Source organism: Echiichthys vipera (genome assembly GCF_963691815.1).
Source record: "Echiichthys vipera genome assembly, chromosome: 2".
Lineage (NCBI taxonomy): Eukaryota > Metazoa > Chordata > Actinopteri > Perciformes > Trachinidae > Echiichthys > Echiichthys vipera.
This window is the reverse complement of record NC_139827.1, coordinates 11558282-11579771: the sequence shown is the minus strand read 5'-3', so window position 1 is coordinate 11579771 and position 21490 is coordinate 11558282. Positions and strand designations below refer to the sequence as shown.

The following is a 21490-nucleotide window of genomic DNA, read 5'->3' as shown; positions in this document are numbered from 1 at the left end:
ACTGTCCACCTTTTATACTGTAGAGATATTGTTTTCATCATAAAAATGGGTTTTAGCTTATCAGCTCCTTCAGCTGATAATTTCGCTGACCAATCTGTTTCACTTCCCTGAGAGCTTTGACAGGTTGGCATGAGTGAGATCTTGGATCATGGAGCTGAAGGTAACCATAACAGATGTACTCATATCTTTAATTACTTGACACTGATCAGTCTTCACCTGGAATGTGTTAAATAAAAGATAAAGTTATTCAAGCGCCTGTAATCAAGGCCAAAAAACACACTGACTCATTAGCTTGGCACATGTTGTGATTTGATTACTCATTTAGTTACCACGGCTAACCCGAAACCAACAGTTTTTTTCCTTCCTAGAAAGCAAATACAAGTGAACAGCTGTGTTCAGTGGATGTTGTGGGGTTGCCAGTTCTGATTTCACTCTTAAAAATGTACTTACTGTAGGTGCTGAGCAGACTCTCAAACTGGGCCACCAGGCCAACCAGGTGGAGCTGCCTGAGGAAGCTTTTGTCCTGCATTCCTGCATACAGCCTCATGACAAAACCACAGGCTAAGGCTGCCAGCTGTTAAAAAAACAACACACAAACACTTAAACCATATCTTTTGGAAGTTGCCCTTAGACAGAATTAATGTAATTAATTAATTACAATAAAAGTGATTTAGAAAGTGGACTGATGGAAAGATGTCCATTACAGAAAAATACATAACTTAACAAATTTTTTTCAATACTGACCAGCCAACATCAGATAATAATAATAATAATAATAATAATAATAATAATAATAATAATAATAATAATACTAGCACAACATTTCCATTTATGGTCATTTATGTGTCAACATGCAAAATGACACCCATTGCCACAAACTTTATGTACATACAATGTAAAGTAGAACATGTACAGGGTCTGAAATAGATGCATACAAGCAGAAGAGGTCAACACAGCTGGATTTATACAACAATGTTTGTTGGAGTTGAGTTGAGTTGTAATTCTCTAATAGAAAAAGATGTTGCTTGGAAGTAGGCAAGAGTTTGGACTTTGTGCCAAGAGCAGCATTGAGTGTGTTGCACCCTGGACCACAAAGGGCAGGTAATTAGATAATAAACTGCTTTACAAACTTTGAATTACATACTGAAAGATTGGTCTTGTGAACAGAAGGCATATGGAATCAAACATTTAGGAGAGTGTTTAACAGAAGATAAAAACACAGGTAAATGAGTTGTATATTATTTCAGTGTTGCTACCCACTGCCTGACTGAAGACCACATCTCGCCTCTGTTGGAGGAGAAAACCCTGTGGAATGCTGCAGGCTGCCTCCTGCAGGAGCACAAACGTCATGGCTCTCTTGGCCTTCTCCACCACCTCCGTCACACACTCCTTTAACCTGGTCACTAGAGGACGCAGCTGTTCCCTCCAGTCACCTGCAGATAAAAATGGGATAAAAAGGGGAGGAGGTGGTGACAGAGAGAGATGGAATGACAGTTATGTCGATTCACTTTGATTAAAACTCAAGACTTGCGTTCCCAGCCAGAAACAACACACGGTTTATCTGTAAAGTGAAACCGGTTCAGCCAAAATGGGGAGGAATTACTGGAAACAAAATTGGCAAGCAAATGAAAGCATGGGCCAGCCGTTAACTTAAGAAACCCACATATAAAGACATAAACTATGAACAATAAAACTGATATCATACAGTACGATCATGGAATTATAAGCACATGGTCTCAGGATTTATTTTAGTGTAAGTTCTGTTGTGTTCTTTAAGGGGTAGTCCAGCTTTTTTGAAGTGGAGTTGTATAAGGCACTTTATTACCTACAGTAGATGATTAGTCAATGATCAGAACGTTGTCAGTTTGAAGAAACAGAAGCTGCTGTGGTCGTGGCGAGCAGTAAAATCAATATCAGTTAAGTGTATATAATACTTTATGTATATATATTTATAATTTCACAGCTTTACCTTGCTATCAGACTGCCCTTTCCTTTGCCACGACATTTTCTCAATGTATTCCTACGCATAAGCACAACTGTACGGCGTGCACAATTTTGCTGCGGACCAGCTGATTGAGTCAGACTTTTTGCGGTTTACAAACAAACACGAGAAAATAAAAATAAGTGATTATGACAGGGACAATAAATTAGTGTTTACGGTGGAGACAAGAGGATCCATTTATGAGTCGGAGTAAACAGAAGAACTCTTACAGAGGGAGACTGAGCAGCCTAAAGAGAGCGAGAGGAGAGATTTGTGGGGCAAGTGCAGGGCGCGCTGTCTGACAGCAAGGTAAAGTATTGAAAATATTCTAAATATGGTGTGGATTTAAACTGAAATTGATTTTTTTAGGTTTGCTTTTTCCAAGTGTCTATAATACATTTAGCTGCTGCCCCCGTCCAGAACAGTTCATTGCTTAGCTTCAATGTCGGTACTCCCGTCTGCTTTTCTAGACAGGGGGCATGCCGACGGCCATCTACTGTACAGTAGGGAACACACACTATTGATAAGTACCTCATACAACCCCAGTTCAAAGAAGCCGGCATACTGTATCCCTTTAAGGGCAACACTTTAGGCCCTTTTCAAATCATGAAAGTACAACAACAAGCACAGAGTGGGCTGTACAGTGGGCGTCTACAAGCACACCTGCTGCATTGGTTCATGTATGCGAGGCTGTGTAAAGTGTAAAGGGCTGGTTAAAGTTGAAATGTACTAGATCGAAGGGTGTGGTGATAATTATGAGTAACAAGGACAAATAGAGACAGCACTGGTCTCAAAGTTTTAAAACAGCTGTGCCATTCAGTGAAGTATGATATCAACAACAGCTCTATGCTCCTCCAGGATATTATACTGTTGTCTGGATAGTGGCACGACGAGAACACGCGTCATCACAAATCTGCAGCCAAAGGCAGATGGTGTGGGGTTTCTCAACAGTTAATTAGTGTGCTGTGAAAGAAATAAATCATTGTAAAAAAAATGTTGACGTTGTTTGTATAATCATATTGATCCAAGGCTATTTCAGTCATAATTCTACACTACATTACGTCCTGAATGATTACATAATATTGTAATCGATGTGACATCCAAGCATTTGCACCAAAATACATTTCAAATGTAAAACATCAAACACTATGTCTGTTGGTAAGGATGATGAACAGAATTAATGAGCCCCAGTAATCTGATGTCTCCCGCATTAACACACCAAATAAATAGTTATAATCAACCATTTTGATGTGTGTAGAGGTTTGTGGGGATGTTTTAAACAACCAGGTGTTTGCTTGAAATTGAATAAAGGTAAACACAGTGAACAGTTGTGTGTAATGGCACCATGCTGCAGATTTATCAACATTTTTTCCTGCTGCCTTCAGCTGGCTGCAGGGATTTAAGGAACAGTAGAAGAAGGGTTTCATACACTATTAAGCAGCTGTTTACAACAGATACTGTAAGACTCATCTACTCATTTCATGAACACAAATCTATGGATATATCTTATAATCAAATCACAAGTAGTTGAGGCAGTTGGGTTTGTTTGAGTTAATTAACCACACTTTCTGTGGAGTACTGACAGCTGCAGAAATATTCCTGCAGAAACTACCCTTGGCTGGGAATCGCAGGTTTACGCTAGTGCCATATAAAAACTGTCACAATAAACTGATTTGATATTTAATTGAAATTCATAAACTTTTGCAGTTGTGATTATCTCCTCTATTTCTAATACTGTGCATCAACAGCACATTTAAAGATGAAACTGATTCAGTATACATGCAAACTTCTTTGAGTATACTTCATTATGCCACACGACATTCTCAAAACCTGCTTAGAAACAGTACAACATGATCTTCTCTCCAGAGCCAACAGGGGGCAGTGTTGATTAAGCAATGTGCAAAACTAGTTTATTCGGTTCAACTTAAACATATTGAAAAGTTATTGGGGAGGAAGTGGGGATTCATCGTGGCCGTGATCACACACACACACACACACACACACACACACACACACACACACACACACACACACACACACACACACACACACACACACACACACACACACACACACACACACAATACCACCAATAATGTATAGCACATCAGCCTTGCCCTTGCCTTGTCAGAAAAATCAGGTCTTATCTCATTCTGCAAATACCGCCTCCACACAGAGAAGGAGGAAACAGAACTCCAGCTGTCATTTCTTTGCCAGCCCACCTGTCCAAACATCAAAACCCACACAACGCCTTGTCATCAAAAGCCCGGGCTTCATCGGTCTCCACTAGGAGATAAGGCCTCTCTCATTATTCTGCCCATGTTTGTATTTAGACAGGCAGATGACCACTTGCTCTGTTCAGCGTCTTAATAAAGGCGCTTGGGGTTGGGGGACTCAACACCGGGCTGATGGCCTCGTTCCTACCTGCCAGCTCATTCGAATGGACAGACACACAAACACACAGGCACACGAAGACACACACACACACACACACACACACACACACACACACACACACACACACACACACACACACACACACACACACACACACACACACACACACACACACACACACACACACACACACACACACACACACACACACACACACACACACACACACACACACAGCCTCTCCTTGTCGCCTGGTCTGACTGATGCCGCTGCTCTGCATGCCAGTTGGCAGTCCTAACAGGCTAGGCATTTGTCTGGACACAAGCTTGAGGCAGGATTTCATAGGACGTAAGGGAAGACTGGGCAGCTTGCGGTCAACAGTGAATGGCTCTGCATATCATATATTGCTTTCATCCAAGTTTCTCTTTTGCTAATGCTTAAACAACAGGGAGCCTTTAAGTTGGACCACAGTCTTGTCTCACTGAGGCTGTAGATACACTGAAAATGTAGTAGTAATATATTATTATATTATTAACCTCACAGTGTATTTTGATTTAGTCAACAATGTAGTATTTTGGCCAAAAGGCTCTTCTTAAGCTAAATTTATCTGCGGTTTTGTGACACGAACAGGAATGAAAAATCTAAGTCAAGTCAGGATAAAATACTAACATGTTGCCTGTTATAAAACTAGATAAGACAATTCTGCAGTATACTACATATGCAGTTTCCTATGATGCATCACAGTATCTGTGAAAAAATGGCAATGTACATTTTCAATAAACAGGAATCAATTATACAGTACATTATATAATAATAAATCTATTTACTATATATAAAAGTGTATAAGTTTTATATTTTTGTGGTTCTAACTTTTACAGAAAAACAAGCTCAAACTGTTTAAATCATCCCACAGTCTGAGCCACAGCAGGTTGTCTGCAAATATCAAAGAGCTTCTTTTAAAAGCTCAATTACAATGACATTTAATACACATTTTGGGGCCCAATCATGCAAAAGCTCCTTGTTGTGCAAACAGTTGGGGCTGTTGTAGGATATTTTACTGTGCATATTTTAGACATGAGCTCCAGGAAGTTGTTAGGAAGTATAAAGGGTTATCTAGAATAGGTTTCACTTATGGTCATTTATGTGCCAACAAAAATAAAAATGACACCCATTTACAGCACACACATTTAAAAGATGTTTCACTGATTGATGATTGCTCTTCACAAAAACAGTTAATTACCAGGGTTGTGTGAGGTGATGACATCAGCTAGCTGCTGCTCAGGGACTGGCTCCTGCTTGCTGTTGTCTTCCTCCTGGAGTTTATCCACCATGGCGATTACACAGTTAAGACATTTGGCCACGTTGGCCCACACCCTGTCCTAAAAGAGCCGAACACACAATCAGATAAGCCTCACTGATGAGCTCTTTCTCACTCTGTTTGAGAAAGAAAAAAACCAAGGGAAACCAAAATATGGGCAAATAACTGAAACTGTTGAAGCACCTAAAACCATAAGAAATAACTCTCGTATGTGTTTCCCTTTACAGTCTAAACAGGCTTTGTATCCAAAAGGTCAAAAGGAAATACGTAGCTGTCTGGACAATGAGATTACTTCCAAAGAGTTTCAATTATTTCCAGCTTTCTCTTACTTTTCCTGAACTGTGTGTGTGTGTGTGTATGTGTGTGTGTGTGTGTGTGTGTGTGTGTGTGTGTGTGTGTGTGTGTGTGGAGAGGGGGGGTTGGTGTCTATGTCTATGTCTTATGTCATTGGAGGTGTGGAATTTTTTTTAGCTTCAGCTAAAACCCTTAGCGATAATTAGGCATTGGTGTGCAGAAATCATATCAAACTCCTGCTGTCAGTGAGGCAGATGCCGTCCTCAAAAGCAAACAAACCAACAGTCACACACACTTCAATGAAAAGAAGCAGCATGACTTAAGATTCAGTGACAAGGATGCCACAAAATAATCTGCTGCAGTGAGTTTGTCATGATAAAATGTTGAAAGTCCTTTGCAAAAACTCTCATTAAAAAAACAAGAGAAATGTTTGGTATATAGTACCATCAAATTTTACAATACTGTAATACAGTAATAGTTTATCTCCCTACAGAATGTGTGCTCATAAGGACCAGCTGTATAAATGACTTGGTTTAAGTGAAATTAAAAACAAATAAAACATGGTTTCTTAATAACTTAGAAAAATAGTCACATTCACCCATTCCTCCTCGTCGTACTCTTTATGGTGGGGTATGGAGTCTTGGTGCTTCAACGGTACACCTTCTCTTCTAGTCACGTTTTGTGATCCTTCCACATTATTACACACCGCTGTGCTGTCAGTGATTGACGTGGCCGGACTGTGGCCCGGAAGTCCCTGGACTGGGCTCTGATTGTGATCGCTGCCCTGGTGGATGCGGCCTTGATGTTGGCCTCCCTGCACCGAGGTTTGCTTCTGGTTCTTGGAGACGTAACCGGGCCGCGCTGCATGCAGTGCGAGTAGTGCACTCTTGACCAATTCATCCTTAAGCGTGTGGACAAATTGTTCTGTCTGTGGCAAAGAGAGAGAGAAAAAGAGATTGGAAAAGAGATGGATACTGAAAGTTACTGTGGGGAGAGACAGTAAATTAAAGTTTAAGAGCTGAAAAAGCAAAAGAGACAGTGTACGAGTCTATGTGTTTGTTTGTGTGTGTGTGTGTGTGTGCGCGCGTTTGTGTGTGTGTGTGTGTGTGAGAGAGAGAGAGAGAGAGAGAGAGAGAGAGAGAGAGAGAGAGAGACAGTCATTTTGGCAGGATGAGTGGGTGGAAGAAAAATACAGGTGGAAGTGAGCTTGGAAGCAGGTAACTATTTACAGAGGAAGAGAAGACAAACAAGGAAAATGAACACTCTCCTTCACCATAAAGTAGATGCTCTCCATTACTGCAGCACAGCCGGTGAGCAACAACAACAGCAACAAACAACAAACAATTCAATTACTCCTCCTCCAGCCTGCTTCTCTGAGGAGCACACCTCCTTTGATCTCAAATTCACCAGCTACTGTAAGTTGGTGATGATCCCGCTACCAAGGAGCCTTGCGCTTGCTGCCGCCACTGTGTAAAAAATGATAAGGGCTCTCCAGAGTAATTGAGTTAGCATGGCAATAAGCAATTTTATTACAGTCTAACAAAACAGCCCTCCATGAAAACAAACCTGCAAGGTCATTATGTGCATATGTTTGGCAGAAAAACACCCTTTTTTATGCACCCATTCTTCCTGATATGGACTGAACAGTGAGCTTGTTGAGGTACTTAGAGACAGGAAGTGATTCTGAACTTTTTTGCCATGTGACCCCTTAAAATGAAGCAATGTTGACTTGTGACCACTTTTAACAGGATGCATGAGCTTTCAGCAGTTTATTGACGGAGTGGTTTTTACTTCTGTGATCATGTCATTGGCGTAATCTATCCATTCCTCATCCAACTATCCAGTACAACATAACAATAAGGCATGAAGTAAAACATTCGGCATCATCATTATTTCATCAAATAGAGGTGGAAATATGTTTCATTAAGTACTAATCATTGAATATGTAGTTTGGTCACTTCTTTCTGGGTTGATCGAGCCTCATGCAGTAACGCTGTGACCGTCACACTAGCAGGTTCAGTCTAATACGCTCAGTTCAGTATAAAACTAGAACTACAAAATTTCCCATAAATTATGCAACAGAAAGATCACATCATGATCATTTCTGTGCCCTCTGATGTGTTTCAGTAAGCTTTTACAGAAATTACGGTTTGGTGCTTTTAGCCATCAACGCGAAGCTCAACTGCTCACATCTTCATCATGATTCAGTATCAGTTAGATTTAGTGTTATAGATATATCTCCTTTCTTCATATGGGCTTAACAAAGATGCTTCACATTGGTGGAGTCTATTGTCATACACTTACAGTTGATCTCTTCCTTATTAAACGGCAGTTCCCACCACTGATTTGTGACTCTGTTACTTTAGGGTTTTTCACACTGCACTTAGCCCCAGGCTAAGGGAGCTGTTAGCCCCAGGCTAAAGGTGCTGTTAGCCTGGAGCTAAGTAAGTGTTGACACTGGCACAATACTGCCACATACAAGTGGGCTAACCGCGACTTTAGCCGAGGGCTTGCTGGCCCTTCCCCAGAACGGGGATAGCCCCGATTTTGCAGGGGTTTCCCCCTGAAAATCAAATTAAACCAGAGCTAAAAGTTTGGCTAAATAAAAAAATAGAATTTTTTAATGTTACCATGAGTTATGTGTTCCAGCTGACACTAAACCCAAGCCATTGGAAGTGTAGTGTGAACATACAGCACAGGCTATACAGTAGATTAACCCTGGGCTAAGGGAATGCAGTGTGGAAAGCCATTTTGACAACTTTTCACAAATATGACTAGACTAATTATAGCTTTTACAGATAAGAAACTGCTGTGTTACTGTAATAGTATCTTTCACACTATCCCTCTTACGCTGCAGCTACAGTCTGTTGAGTGATTAGAAAAAACACACAATTACTGGTCGATTTGAGTGGTTTAACTGTTCTACTCTTAATTTGAAAAATATAAAGACTGTTATCCACACAGAACGGGCCATTTGACGAATGTTTGAGCAGAGAAAGCAAATGATGACTGTACTTAAAACACCATTGTATTGAAATCATATCCATTTTAATTGCCTTGCATGGATCCAAAAGAGCTCCATTACTGTAAGTCAATGATGTGAGAGCTGAAATCCATGGATAAGACAGTGTGTGTGTAATTGCCTGACAACAAGCACTTCTGCTGGAATACTATTCTGCGATGCACACAATCGTACACAAAGACGTAAACATAATTTTAAAGATAGAAATATCCAGATGACTAAAAAACGAACCATGCTTGATTCAGTAACCAAAACACTTAACAGGAACTGGGAATTCAAAATATAAATTCATATTCAAATTGAACTCTGCTTATCTGACCTCAATGTTAATTTGCAATCTATGAACCCATGTATTATTCATTATCTTTCCTTAGATTAGTGATCAAAGCCACACACCGTATTTAAAACAATCTGGATCTTATTTGCACTTCTCAACCACAAGGTCACACAAGTCATGGATTTGACTATGCCAGTGCTCATACGGAAACTTTTTCATGAACTAATTTCTTATGAATGCAATCCAAATTAATGCATTATTTAATGAGGATAGAAGGGAATTGATAGAACCAATCAATCACATCCTTAAATATTCAACTGATATGAAGACTTATATCCTCTCAGATTAGGATCTACAGTGTGTGAAGAAAACATTTTAATGACATACTGTACTGCAGCATCCATATAGATACTGTGTTCAAAGTGAAATATCAGAGGTGCACTCCTTTGGGCAAAGGAGAAGAGCATTGTAGAGTCTTTCTTTAACCAAGGCTAAACCAAAGCAACTTTGCTCCTCCACGCGCAAAAGCTACTCCTTAGTGTAGCTCTTCCACACCTACCTGTTTTGGAGATCACAAATGCTCAAAATCCCTTGGGAGAAATTCTGTTGCTCATCTTTCTTCAATATATCGGCTGATATGATCTTGACTGAGCAGAAGTGCAAGTCAGAAAGAGCCTCTGTGGACTCCTACTGCGAAAAAATAACTTTTGATCTAAAAAAGAAGAAAACTGAAGGAATTTATTCACCCCGAATGCTATTACCCTGAAGGATGAGCGGATTTTGGTTGGGTTAAAAATAGAGCTTTTTCACTCAATATAACTTCACTTGAGAAGCAAAGGGAGGCTGAACGGATAGAGCTGGTCAGATTCCAACAGCACTTGGCTGTGAGGACACTTACTCACTATTGTGTGTATGACCTCTATACACCACATAATCAAACACAATCATGCATAGATGATGGTCAAAACCACAGATCTTTCCAGGTAACCAATACAGTGCAGACATTTAACTTGTCCTAGGACACAGTTGAAGGGAGAGGAGATGTGTTGCTTTTTCACTGTGCTCATCAGAGTGAAATGTTATTATTCTCATCAACATAATCACCAATATACTGTATATAGAGTAACAACAGCACATCTGGCACGTCCATCATTAATCAGAACGTGCCCAGGAAAAGTATTCTGCAGTGAAATACTGCATAAGGGCCTCCAGTCAGGTGACTGTGACCAAGCAGGAAAGAAAGAATAAAAGTCAGAGGCAGCGAGTTATTGATAAAAACAATACATCCTTCTGATTTTCTCTGGAGGTGTCTCATCGTTCCCAGATTCTCTGAAGGTGTGACTCACTGTCTTTATTGAAGGAACTTCACACACATTGCGGTGACAAACTGTCAAATACATCCCTCTTTATTTCTATGTCTGTAAGAAGGTTAACTTGTCAAATATCTGTCTCAATGTGACTTTTTGGGGGGATAATATTTTTTATTATCGATTAATCTGCCACTTACCTTGTTGTTTAGTCAATTAAGCCTTGTGTCAATAAAACGTCAGAAAATGGTAAAAAAGGGCCATTATAGTTTCCCACAGCCAGAGGTAATTAGTTCAAATTATTCTACTCAATAAAGAGTCTAAAATTCAAAGACAGTCAGTTTATTATTATAAATTTAGACAAGCTTTAAAGGATTCAATACGTGTCTGTTAAGTCACCATCTATTGCCAAATGAGATAAGACAGTGTTGATCGAGCCTATAGTCCACTGATGAAAGCTCTTGCATGTTACAAGCTAGGTCTGTAGCGACATACTGGAAAAAATCACAAACTGACTGACTGGCATCATGCTTGAATGTTAATTTCTAATGTAACTTGCGTCCTCAGTCCAGCGCAGCTTACCAGGCTCACAAAACTCACAAAACTCAAATCAAACTGTCAAACTAGGCAGAACTAATTAGTTCCAGACTAATAAGCATATGTGAATCAGTCTGGTGATGCCAGGCTAATGTTGTGCAGACTGCTAAGGGAATAGTTCGATTTTTTGGGGGAAATATATATTTATTTACTCAAGTCTCTATTCTAGAAGAGTTAGATGTGAAGACTGACCAAGCTTATGAGGTGTTGGTACGCAGATTTGTGATCTTTGGATCTTTGCTAACCTGACTGGTTGAAGCCTTATGTTTAATGGAAAGATATTAGTGTTAGTTAGAGTGGTATTGTTTTTCTTATCGAACTCTCAGCAAGAAAGCAAATAAGCACAATTCCAAAATTGTCAAATAAATCCTTTAAGACATTTGAGGGAAATTCGTGATTTTAGGCTATATGAATAAAACTTACTTTACTCGTGTGTGTGCACAGGTATGAACATGCATGAACAAGTGAGAACGAGTCTATGTGTGTATGTTTACAAACACTGAAATATTAATGTGTCGGTTAAAAAAAAAAATTGCAACAGATTACAAGATGTGGAGGAGAAAATACTGATATAAAATGTGTGATGATGGTCATGATTGGAGTCTTTGAGGCTTGAAGAGAGTGATGCTTTTCTAACGCACAACCAAAGCTTCACACCTTCAACGATCTCAACCACACACACATACACACACAAACACAGCTTGAGATTTTAATCAGAGAGCAGCCCTGCTTGTGCTGACCAGGCCAGGGGTTTACTTGGCCAATGTGTGCGTGTCTAATCAAGGATGAGAGGAAGTGGTGACAGAGCGAATGTACCAATTACGCAGGCTGATTGGGCTCTATTCCACTGTGGCAAAAACAATCTCTCGCACAACAGATTGCAATCTGACAGCACCAGATGTAATTCATTAATTATACTGATAAAAACGCCTCAACTCCATAAACCTCCATGTTGCTATTCACTTTTGTTAGCTTGGCATTTTTATGATGAGTTATGGATCCTTCCTAAGGTTGACTGTTTAGTGGTTGCATGCAACTGCTGGATTTAAAGTTGTTTTTTTTAGCTAATTTATATATTTTGCAGCTTTGTTTGCAATGAAACTAGCAGTGAAATATAACCAGGGTTGGTACTAAGTTTCTCTTGTAGGATAACTCCTCTGAGAGGGTAAACACTTAGAGTGTCACAGTCAATTTAGGCCTATACATCCACCTGAGTAGTCCTTCGATTGCAACTCTGCAGGAGAACTATTGGTTATAGGCTTAGAAACAGATCCCCAACCAAATTATGAAGTTGTTTTTGGATGAGTTTGGGTTAAAATGAACTGATTGCCACAGATTAGGTTAAATCTAAAAAGTTTTTTTTCGGGCTGAGGTATTGCCTGGCAATGTTTGGTGATATGTTAAAGAATAAAATAGTTTGTTGCAGCAGCTTGAGGCCAATAGGAATAAAGGGACAGTTTAGATGGAAGAGCGGGTGGCTGGAGGGTTTAGGTGCTTTCTCACCTTGTCAGAAAGGTTCTTGAGTGCATCCCTCAGTCCAGGGGAAGAGTGCTCCTGGGCAGCCTGAAGGAGCTGGTCCGCTAGGCTTGTGATGAGGGGCTGGAGGAGGCTCATGGTGCTGAGTACCTCCTGAGCTTTGGCTGTGTGCTCTGGGGAGTAGTAGATACACTGGTAGGCAGTACTGAAGCTGTGGTTGAGGAAAAAAAAAAGACACCATTTCAGTCGTCGCAGTCGCACGGTCATGGACTAGATACATGAAATACACATGAAAGTGGCCCAAATCATATTTAAAAGGAAGTTGGCCACACTTGCTTGTAATGAAATTGTAGGCATACAGTACTGGACAGAAGCTCATTCCATATTTGTTAAGATAAGAGCTGCTAGCTTTTATAGTGTCCACCAGCGTTTGCCAAAACTAGCAGAGTAAGAAGAGGCAGTATTTGATATCAAACATGCTACACTGCAGCATTCACTGGTCGACCCACTCCATCTGGCCACATGATCAACGTTGACACAAAAAATCCAAACATCTACAACTGATCAGCATTAGGTTCTGCATTTTTTTCCCCCTGCAAGGCGTGAATTACCGTGTACAGAGTTCATGTTTCCTGCACAAAACAGCATTTTAAAATAATAGCATTGCTAGTACTGAACACATGAAATATTTTATGAGTATGTAATGCACCATGCTGAGTATCTTCGTGCTCTCATCTGTAGCAGCTCTAGACTCCAGCGACCTACACCTACGTTAAGCCTGCGCGCCCAGCTGTGAATAACAAATGCGACCTTTCCCAGCAGCTGTCAATTGCATCTATTTGTATTTACCTTGCATCCCTGACTACAACGATAAAATTAAACACAGCATGGCTCCGGGCCTTGAGTGAGTATAGCTATTAGTATAACTCTTATTGTTACCTGACAACAGTAGAAAGCGTCACAGCTTTTTTCTTATCTGATTAAAAAAGAGATCGATCATCACTTTAAAATGTCAAATGGCTATTTGTTGTGTTGAGGTCAAATAATGAAAAACAGAGAAATAATGGTCTTTTATTGGCTATAAACATTGTGTTATGGCACATTAATTTCCTGGGCTCATTTTATTTTTGTGTCTACATTTGATGCCTAGAAAATTAACAGCAGCCATACTTTTCAGGTACTCGGCCTGAACTGTCAAATTGAACCTGCAGTCGAATGTCAACCCATTTTTGCTTTATGAATAATTAATCCCTTCTCCATTTCCAGGAAGCTATTTAATCTAAGATAAAAACACCTTTTGTCAGTTCCTAGATTCAGGGCAAATCACTCCAATCAAAAATTCTCCTCAGGTAAAGTTCCAGTGACTTTCAGTGAGTTTCCGTTGACTTCCTGCCATCAGATGTAGCGTGGAGGGAGGCAGTCATTTGCAACCCTCCTAGCTAGTTTAGAGTCAGCTCTACAAGCCTTTATGTAGGCCAGACCCTAGAGCCAGATCCTAAGGCATAATTGACATGAGAGAGAGAGAGAGAGAGATAGAAAGAGAGGAAGGGAGGGGCTCATACAAAGGACTGGCACAATACAATATTCTCTGTGGTGCTCCTAATATTTTCAGCAAAGAAAAGAGTTCTTAAGAAGTCAGCACTGGACAGCACTACCTGATTTATCAATAAGTGTGAAAATCTGACGGTCTTAAGAAATTTGGCGTAGTAGGTACAAGCCACTAACTATGTGTTTGACTGGCTAACTTTAAAATCTTGGCCTTGTCATTATGACTAATGAGCTCCCCAGAGGACTACCACCCACAAGCTCAAGGCTAATCAAAGGAATCACTAAATGAGTGAAAGACACAGGGCAAACAGTGTGAAATACTCAACCACACACTACTTGCACACTTCCATAAGCACAACTTCAAATGCTCAATGTTCAGCCACAGAGCAAACCATAATTGAATAATCTACTGCAACAAAGTAAAGTCTGTAAACCCCTTTCATCCCCTGTGAGCTTACATTTGTCTTATATGCAGAACTAAAGAGAAAAAAACCCCAGAAGGACTGCAACAATACAGATACTCCAGAAAAGAGGCAAAGGAGAAAGTTCTTGGAAGAGGACAATCGCTTCAACGACTGAGACTCAATAACAGTCCTGTTGACTCATAAGTACAAATCCAATCCCATTAGGGAGCCTATTCAGGCAATAATGAATGTTGGGACCCGCCACCTGATGCTAGCCGACAGAATTGATCCTCTCTAAGGCTGGCTAAGGTAAGGAACTTTAATTGCCTCATCAGCATTGCTGTCCATCCAATTGGGCCAACCAAGATGGGAAACCATGAAAAGGTAAAACACCATAAATCTGTGAATGCAAGCTTGATGAAAGGGCAAAAGGGATCTGATTGTCATTTCAAGCCTTGGGTATATTTTACCTCCCTGATATAATTTGGTGTGTTGGAGCGCTGTGTGCCAAGTCTTTAAAACATGGTGCCAATAAAATAGGGTGTGTGTGTGTGTGTGTGTGTGTGTGTGTGTGTGGGTGTGTGTATTAAAACGCACAATATAATCCAATACAACAGCCCTGCAAAAATACTACCTTTGTGGATATTATAATATGTATCTATTGTTGAAATATGTAGGTGATGATTGAACCCTAGGACAATATCTTGGATGCATGATGTATTAATGAATAAACGTAAGAGCAGGAAATCCTCCCACCCGCCACAGTCTTGCGTTGGCGAGACTGAGCCTCAAGCTGACTTACAGCACACCTGAAGTCATAAAAGGCCTCCTTCTACATAAATCCTTTACTTCTTGTTTAAAGGAGCTCCCAGAAGAGCCTATTATTTACTGTTTGTCTAATGATTGATGGCTTCACGCTGACATCTAGATGCATTTCTTTTAAGTAAAACATTTGGTTCGAATGCAGTTGCCATTTCATCAGATCGTTTTAAGCTTTTGAAATCAGTTTTTATTTTGCCTTGTAGCACTATATTATCCTTTATCACAAAGAACGTGGAAAATCCTTTGAAATAACATAAAAGGTTAGAAGGCTGGTTGTACTAAGTAGAAGTTTTCAGATTCCTTATAACAGCAATAGCACAGCATGAATGTTCATTTATATTCATGTGAGCCATTTGTCCAGCAACTATGTAAACCTTTAATTCTGCATGCTATTTATGAATATTTATGTGTATGTCTACAGACCTTAGAGACTCATTAAATGTCCATACATGGAGTGTAGAGCTTTTCAAGTGAACTTGTTTTCTTGTTTCCTCCTAAAGTAACAAGTTCAGGACTAACACTTCAGTTATGTATTTTAAACATAATGATACACAGGTTCAATTCTACTATTCTACTATGTGAAATAAAGATCAAATAAGTGAATCCACATTCAAGTTAAAAAATAAAAGAAAGTACAGTTTCTGGCAGGTTAGAAAACCCATACATGTGTGTAGAGTAGATCTTTTAAATGATCAGTTTCAGTTATCCAGTTATTATCATAATTATCTCAGATTAGAGCCACACATAGATTAAAGAGGATTATTTGTGCATACTGTGCAAAACTGCATCACACAGTACACATACATTATATATTAGGACTCATTATCCTGATCAACAACATATATCTGCCTACAGCCACCTTCCTGCTTGTATTCAACAGTGCACTGTATATGGTGCCCATGTGTTTTGAAGTATTTTTAGCACACACAAACCCCTTGTATTCATCTTTTACTGACATGCAGATATGTCTAATTGCAATAGTCATTCTGTAATTATGGCACTTATTCCAGGATTCAGATTAAATTATTAGATTTTTTATCACGTCTCATCCAAAACAGCTGCATATATGAAGGCCTTTACTTTAAGTTGATTAACTCCTTCTAAAGCATTCTGAAGGTGGCAGGTCTGTTTTTATCTGTTCATTTGTGTGACAAAATTGATCACAGTGGAGACACATGCAGAAAAGGTGAAATAAAGGCATTTAAGCTAACTGAATGCAACCATTTCTGATTCCAAATAAAATGGTGAACTATCACAGAAAACAATGGATGATGCTGCTGAATATTTCATATGTTCAGAAACAAGAATTCAACTCATCTGCCTTGGAGGCATATTTGTGCCGGATTATGACAGAATATTAGTTTCCTCTTAGGTGAAGCTCCTCCAGACTCCATTACTTGACGTCTCTACATCATTGTGGGGAGAGCCATGCATTTAGAAAAATTTGCTGCCATACCCCAACACACTTACTTATAATGTATGATAATGGGTTTTTCTAAATCCCACCTCATTTCCATGTGTACCCTGGGTGTGCCATTTGCCTCCAGCCATGAAAATACAGAAGGTGTGCTGCCACTCCCACTGCACAATATGCACAGTGCATTTGACTGGGTTTTGCACACTTTGATTCATGAAATTATCGCCATTGGTCGTCTTATAGTTCAGGTCTTAGAAAGAAAAACATCACTGGATATCCAGAAACGGACACATCCATGTGTTCACACATTAGAGGACACTCTAACGTGTGAGACTCCAGTCTACTAACAGATTACTAAAACTAGCTGTGTGTCCAGGATCAACTTCCTCCTTGGTTTTCCTAAATGATCAATGGGAATTGGTTATAACAGTAATGAGAAGAAGAGAACCGCTGAGCCCAGTGGCCTAATTAAGCCAGCATCTCCAGTGCATGGCTAATTAATAGTGGAGAGGAAATTAATGAAGAGCTTGTGGCGTGCTGCTGACAGCCAGCAGGAGCAAAATGCAGCTACGTCAGCAAAGAGCCCTGCAGCACTCCAGGTGACTGCCAAAGCCTCCTTCGTCATTTAGACAGCGCGCTGTAATCACGGTTCTTACACCACGACACTGCCAGATAGCCACAGTAAAAATACACAGTCTGATATAGTCATGCTGAAAGATGTGATCTCAAACGAGATTCTTTTAACTGCCAATCTCCATCTGTTGTTGAATCCTCTACTGGGCACTGATTTCACATCAGTTCTCAGAATAACAGCCAAAGCCTTCCTCAGTTTAGACACAAAATAGAAACCCTGATCTGAGACCAGATAAGCCTCAAAGGCTGCCAGCCTCATCACCCACAAAACCTGGAGCAGGCTAACTCCAGAGCAGGCAGAGAACTAACAAGCTGCTGTCCATCAGCATGCAGTCCCGGCCACTGCCAATCTCCTGTCTCTCAAACACACACACATACACAGTAATCCTGGGAGGAAGTTATTTTGTTGGACAACATGCTGCTAGTGACATTATATCTGAACATTGGCCCCTAGAGACTGTGTGATGTAGTTTGAAACACTCTCTGTGTCCCAGAAATGTGTCATTCTGTAGTTCTGCTTGACCAGGAAGACAGTCGAAATGACACTTCCTCTCTGTTACAGTGGACAGAACTCAAAGATACATGAAGAAAGGAGTTCTTCTGCACAGCTTCTGCACCAACTAAGTACAGCTGACCTTACAAACAGGAGCCTGTCTGGCATTATACTGACTATATTGTGTATATCTCCTACTACTACTCTCCCATACATAAGCAATAAAAACATCAGTACAGGTAGGATAAATGCAATATTCAGGTTCCTTAAAATATGTCTCCAAAAAAAGTGTGTTGCATCATTTAGGGATAGACCGTTTTATCCGCAGAACATCACTGGCCAATATTAATGGGGTTTTTTTTGCGGTGAAGCAGCTATTTTTCATGTGAAAAAAGGGTATATTAAAAGTTGTTTCATTCATTTGTATGATTCACTTTGTGGTCATTTAAGTGTAATGAAGGAATGATGACTTTAAAACAGTTCAGGTATTTTCCCTGTCACAAAATGGGGAGTAAATAACAACAAAAAAAATCGGTATTGGTAATCAGCCAAATAGTTTTTTTAAACATCGGTATCGGCCCAGAATTTTATAATCAGTGCATCCCTAATCGTTATGTAGATTAGCTGAATAATTCAAAAGAGGCTGTTAATGAATGATTAGACCACCTCAGCAAATTCACAGCTATGTCTATAGGGTTCAATTAAAAATGGATAAAAATCCAGCGACTTTTAAAACAGCCATTTAAGTGGGACTGCATGCATTAATGAAAGACAACTGCTCTTGCCCTGTGTGTACATGTGCAAGGTTTCTAGAGGAATACTAAGTGTAGTTATTGATTAAACTCTTTTCTGGCCCATCCTGAGAGACAAACTACATTGCATACTCTGGTCATTGCCAAGTTTGGCCAATGCAGGTTTTTAATGGATCAGGAAAGAACCCCACTTCCTCTCCTCTAGTGTCCAGGGAACAAAGACAAATAGCTCTTTTATTGCCCTCCTGGTAACACCTCTGTGCTCAGGGTTTCCTTTTTTTCTCCCTCCCTCAATCCTTTTCCATCTTCTCTTTGATGAATTAATATCACATTGAATAGCCAAGTCTTACATCTTGCCGATTGTTCCCTTTTTAATCAAATGTGATTACAAAAGGCTGCTTCTGAAAGGCGAGGAGACACACTGGGAGGAGTATAATGAGTGTCTACATGTGCCCGCACACGTGTATCTTTGCCCTGCTCAAATAGGCTGACTTTCCGTGCAATTAAGGGACTCTCAACCAGAATTGCGCACACGACTACAGTACTCTGCATTCACACACAACTAGGCTTTTAGGCTAAATATTTGGGCAGACATTTAGTGCATGCATAATAAGAGCAAATTAAACTATGAAATAATGACTGTTCCTCATTTAAAGTAAACATGCACCTTCATTACAATGCCCACTGGGAACAGTGTGCAATCACAGAGAAACTGAATTTATTCCTATTTCTGACGTTGACTGACAAATGACGGCATTCCAGGTCAAACATGGATAAGGCTCAGCACAGGCCGTAGTCAGTTAGCCAGGCGGAAAATTGGAAAATTTAAGCTACAGTGAGTCATTAACTAAGTCAAATATGAAACAAAAAGCTCCGTCTCCCTGGAGAATTCTTTCTGAAGTCTAATCTCTTGCTCAAAGAAAATGATTTCACTTCAGTGGATTCCTGAAAATATGCTAACCTTATCATAGTTCATGCTAGCGGATAAAACTGACCATCTTCGGCAAATTCACTTGTGCACTTTAGCGTAAAGAAGTCTTTTCTTTATTTTTTATTATCAGCACAACCCCCCCCCCCCCCCAACTATTTTTCCATCAACTTATCCATTTCATACCCACACTACAGCCCTCTCCATCTTGCCTCTCTTCCCTTCTTTCTTGAGCTGCAAACTCTGTAACTAATTGGATCTGGCATGAACTGTAATGACTTTGCACTCTATGGGGAGCTTTGGAAAAAAAAATCACCCTTCATTTCTTCTGGCATCACTCAAGTGACCACATACTGAACTCCTGTGACATATACCTCTGTCCTGCATCTAAAGGGCAAAGACAGCAAAATTTAAAGGATACTGCTGATCTCAGGTTCGAGGAAGTCATATGGGTATGTTCCCCGAGAGTGCACTCAGTCAGTGTATGTGCGTATACATTTATCCTTGTATCAGAGTTTGTAAAACACAATCACAGTAGTGTGGCCTCATTTTATTCAGTCAACCTTGAGTGTTTGTGGAGACAGGGGTTGTGGTCAGTAAAGGAAACACATGACATATTTTCCCCATCAAGCAATCAAGCAAGGAGCTGGTACACAGCCACGGACTGAGCACAATCTAATATAAACCTCAATCTGAGAGACTCCCTGTGTGTCCATGCCCACATTTACACCTGTACTTTAATGTGGTCAAGCACTATCCTATTGCAATCCCCACACAAATTGCATTTTAATGCCAGAAGTAAATGGGATCAATGAGTGCAAAATATCTCCAGCCTGAGCAAAGCCTATGTATCGTTCAGACTTCACTCATAGTTCACTAATTTTTGCAGTGCTTATTGTTGACTCATCTGGCAGTAACTGATTGCTGTTCATTTGCACTCTACACATCTCGTACTTTTTGTAATAACAGTATTAGCTCCTGTCATTACCTCAGATGAGAAATGTCCTCATTTGCTACATAATTGTTTTTCTGATAATTTGGTTTTTGAAATCAAGTGCAGCTGGCAGCTGGGAAGTTGGGGCAAACTGTGTGTGACAAGTTAATATAGTACTTCAGAACGGAGAAAAAAAACAATCAAATGAAAGAACTTCAATCATGCCTGCTGCCTTCAGTCAAAGTAGTGTGGCTTAGCTGGAAGTAACTGTATGGGTCTAACCCTGGAAAATCAAGTCCAGAGACAGGAGACAAATTTCGATCGATTTTGCCCATGTTAAATTCTTTTGTCAATAAAAGCCTGTTTCCACCTCAGCATGTGTCCAGTTTTAAATCACCCACGATCCCTCTGTACAACATAGCTTGCAAGTTGGCAAGCTTTCGATTTGCCCTACCTCTTTTTTTCTGCTTCATATCTGCTAAGGAGACGCTGCAGACCTCCACACTTGAACCCCTGGAAATGGGCTGCAGCGGCACCGACAGTGATGATGTCATAAAACGCATCTGTAAAGACAGAAAATACAGTTTATTTGATTTAAAGGTCCCATTTTATGCTCATTTTCAGGTTCATACTTGCATTTTGGTTTTCTACTTGGACATGTTTACATGCTTTAATGTTCAAAAAAACAATTATTTTTCTCAAACTGTCTATCTGAATAAATCTATATTCACTTTCTGTCTAAAACACTCCTTTTTAGTGCCTGTCCCTTAAGCCCCCCTCCCACAAATATCTGCTCTGATTGGTCACCACCTCTGGGTCTTCTGCATTTGCAGGCACTCTTAGAGTCTCTGCACTGTCTTTTCAGCTGGGGAAGGACTAACAGCCCCGTT

General features: G+C 40.1%; 1 protein-coding gene across 1 annotated transcript in view; it reads right to left on the bottom strand.

Annotated features, from left to right (window-relative positions):
* The window catches only part of inpp4b (inositol polyphosphate-4-phosphatase type II B), a gene marked incomplete at its 5' end in the record, with an annotated part of 91569 nt that overhangs the window by 14193 nt on the left and 55886 nt on the right, over positions 1 to 21490 (bottom strand). Inside the window, 6 exons of the mRNA XM_083936813.1 lie at positions 451 to 574; positions 1261 to 1433; positions 5619 to 5757; positions 6589 to 6918; positions 12697 to 12880; positions 21055 to 21163. Coding sequence (XP_083792939.1) covers positions 451 to 574; positions 1261 to 1433; positions 5619 to 5757; positions 6589 to 6918; positions 12697 to 12880; positions 21055 to 21163 — 1059 coding nt within the window. The remainder of the gene's footprint in view (positions 1 to 450; positions 575 to 1260; positions 1434 to 5618; positions 5758 to 6588; positions 6919 to 12696; positions 12881 to 21054; positions 21164 to 21490) is intronic.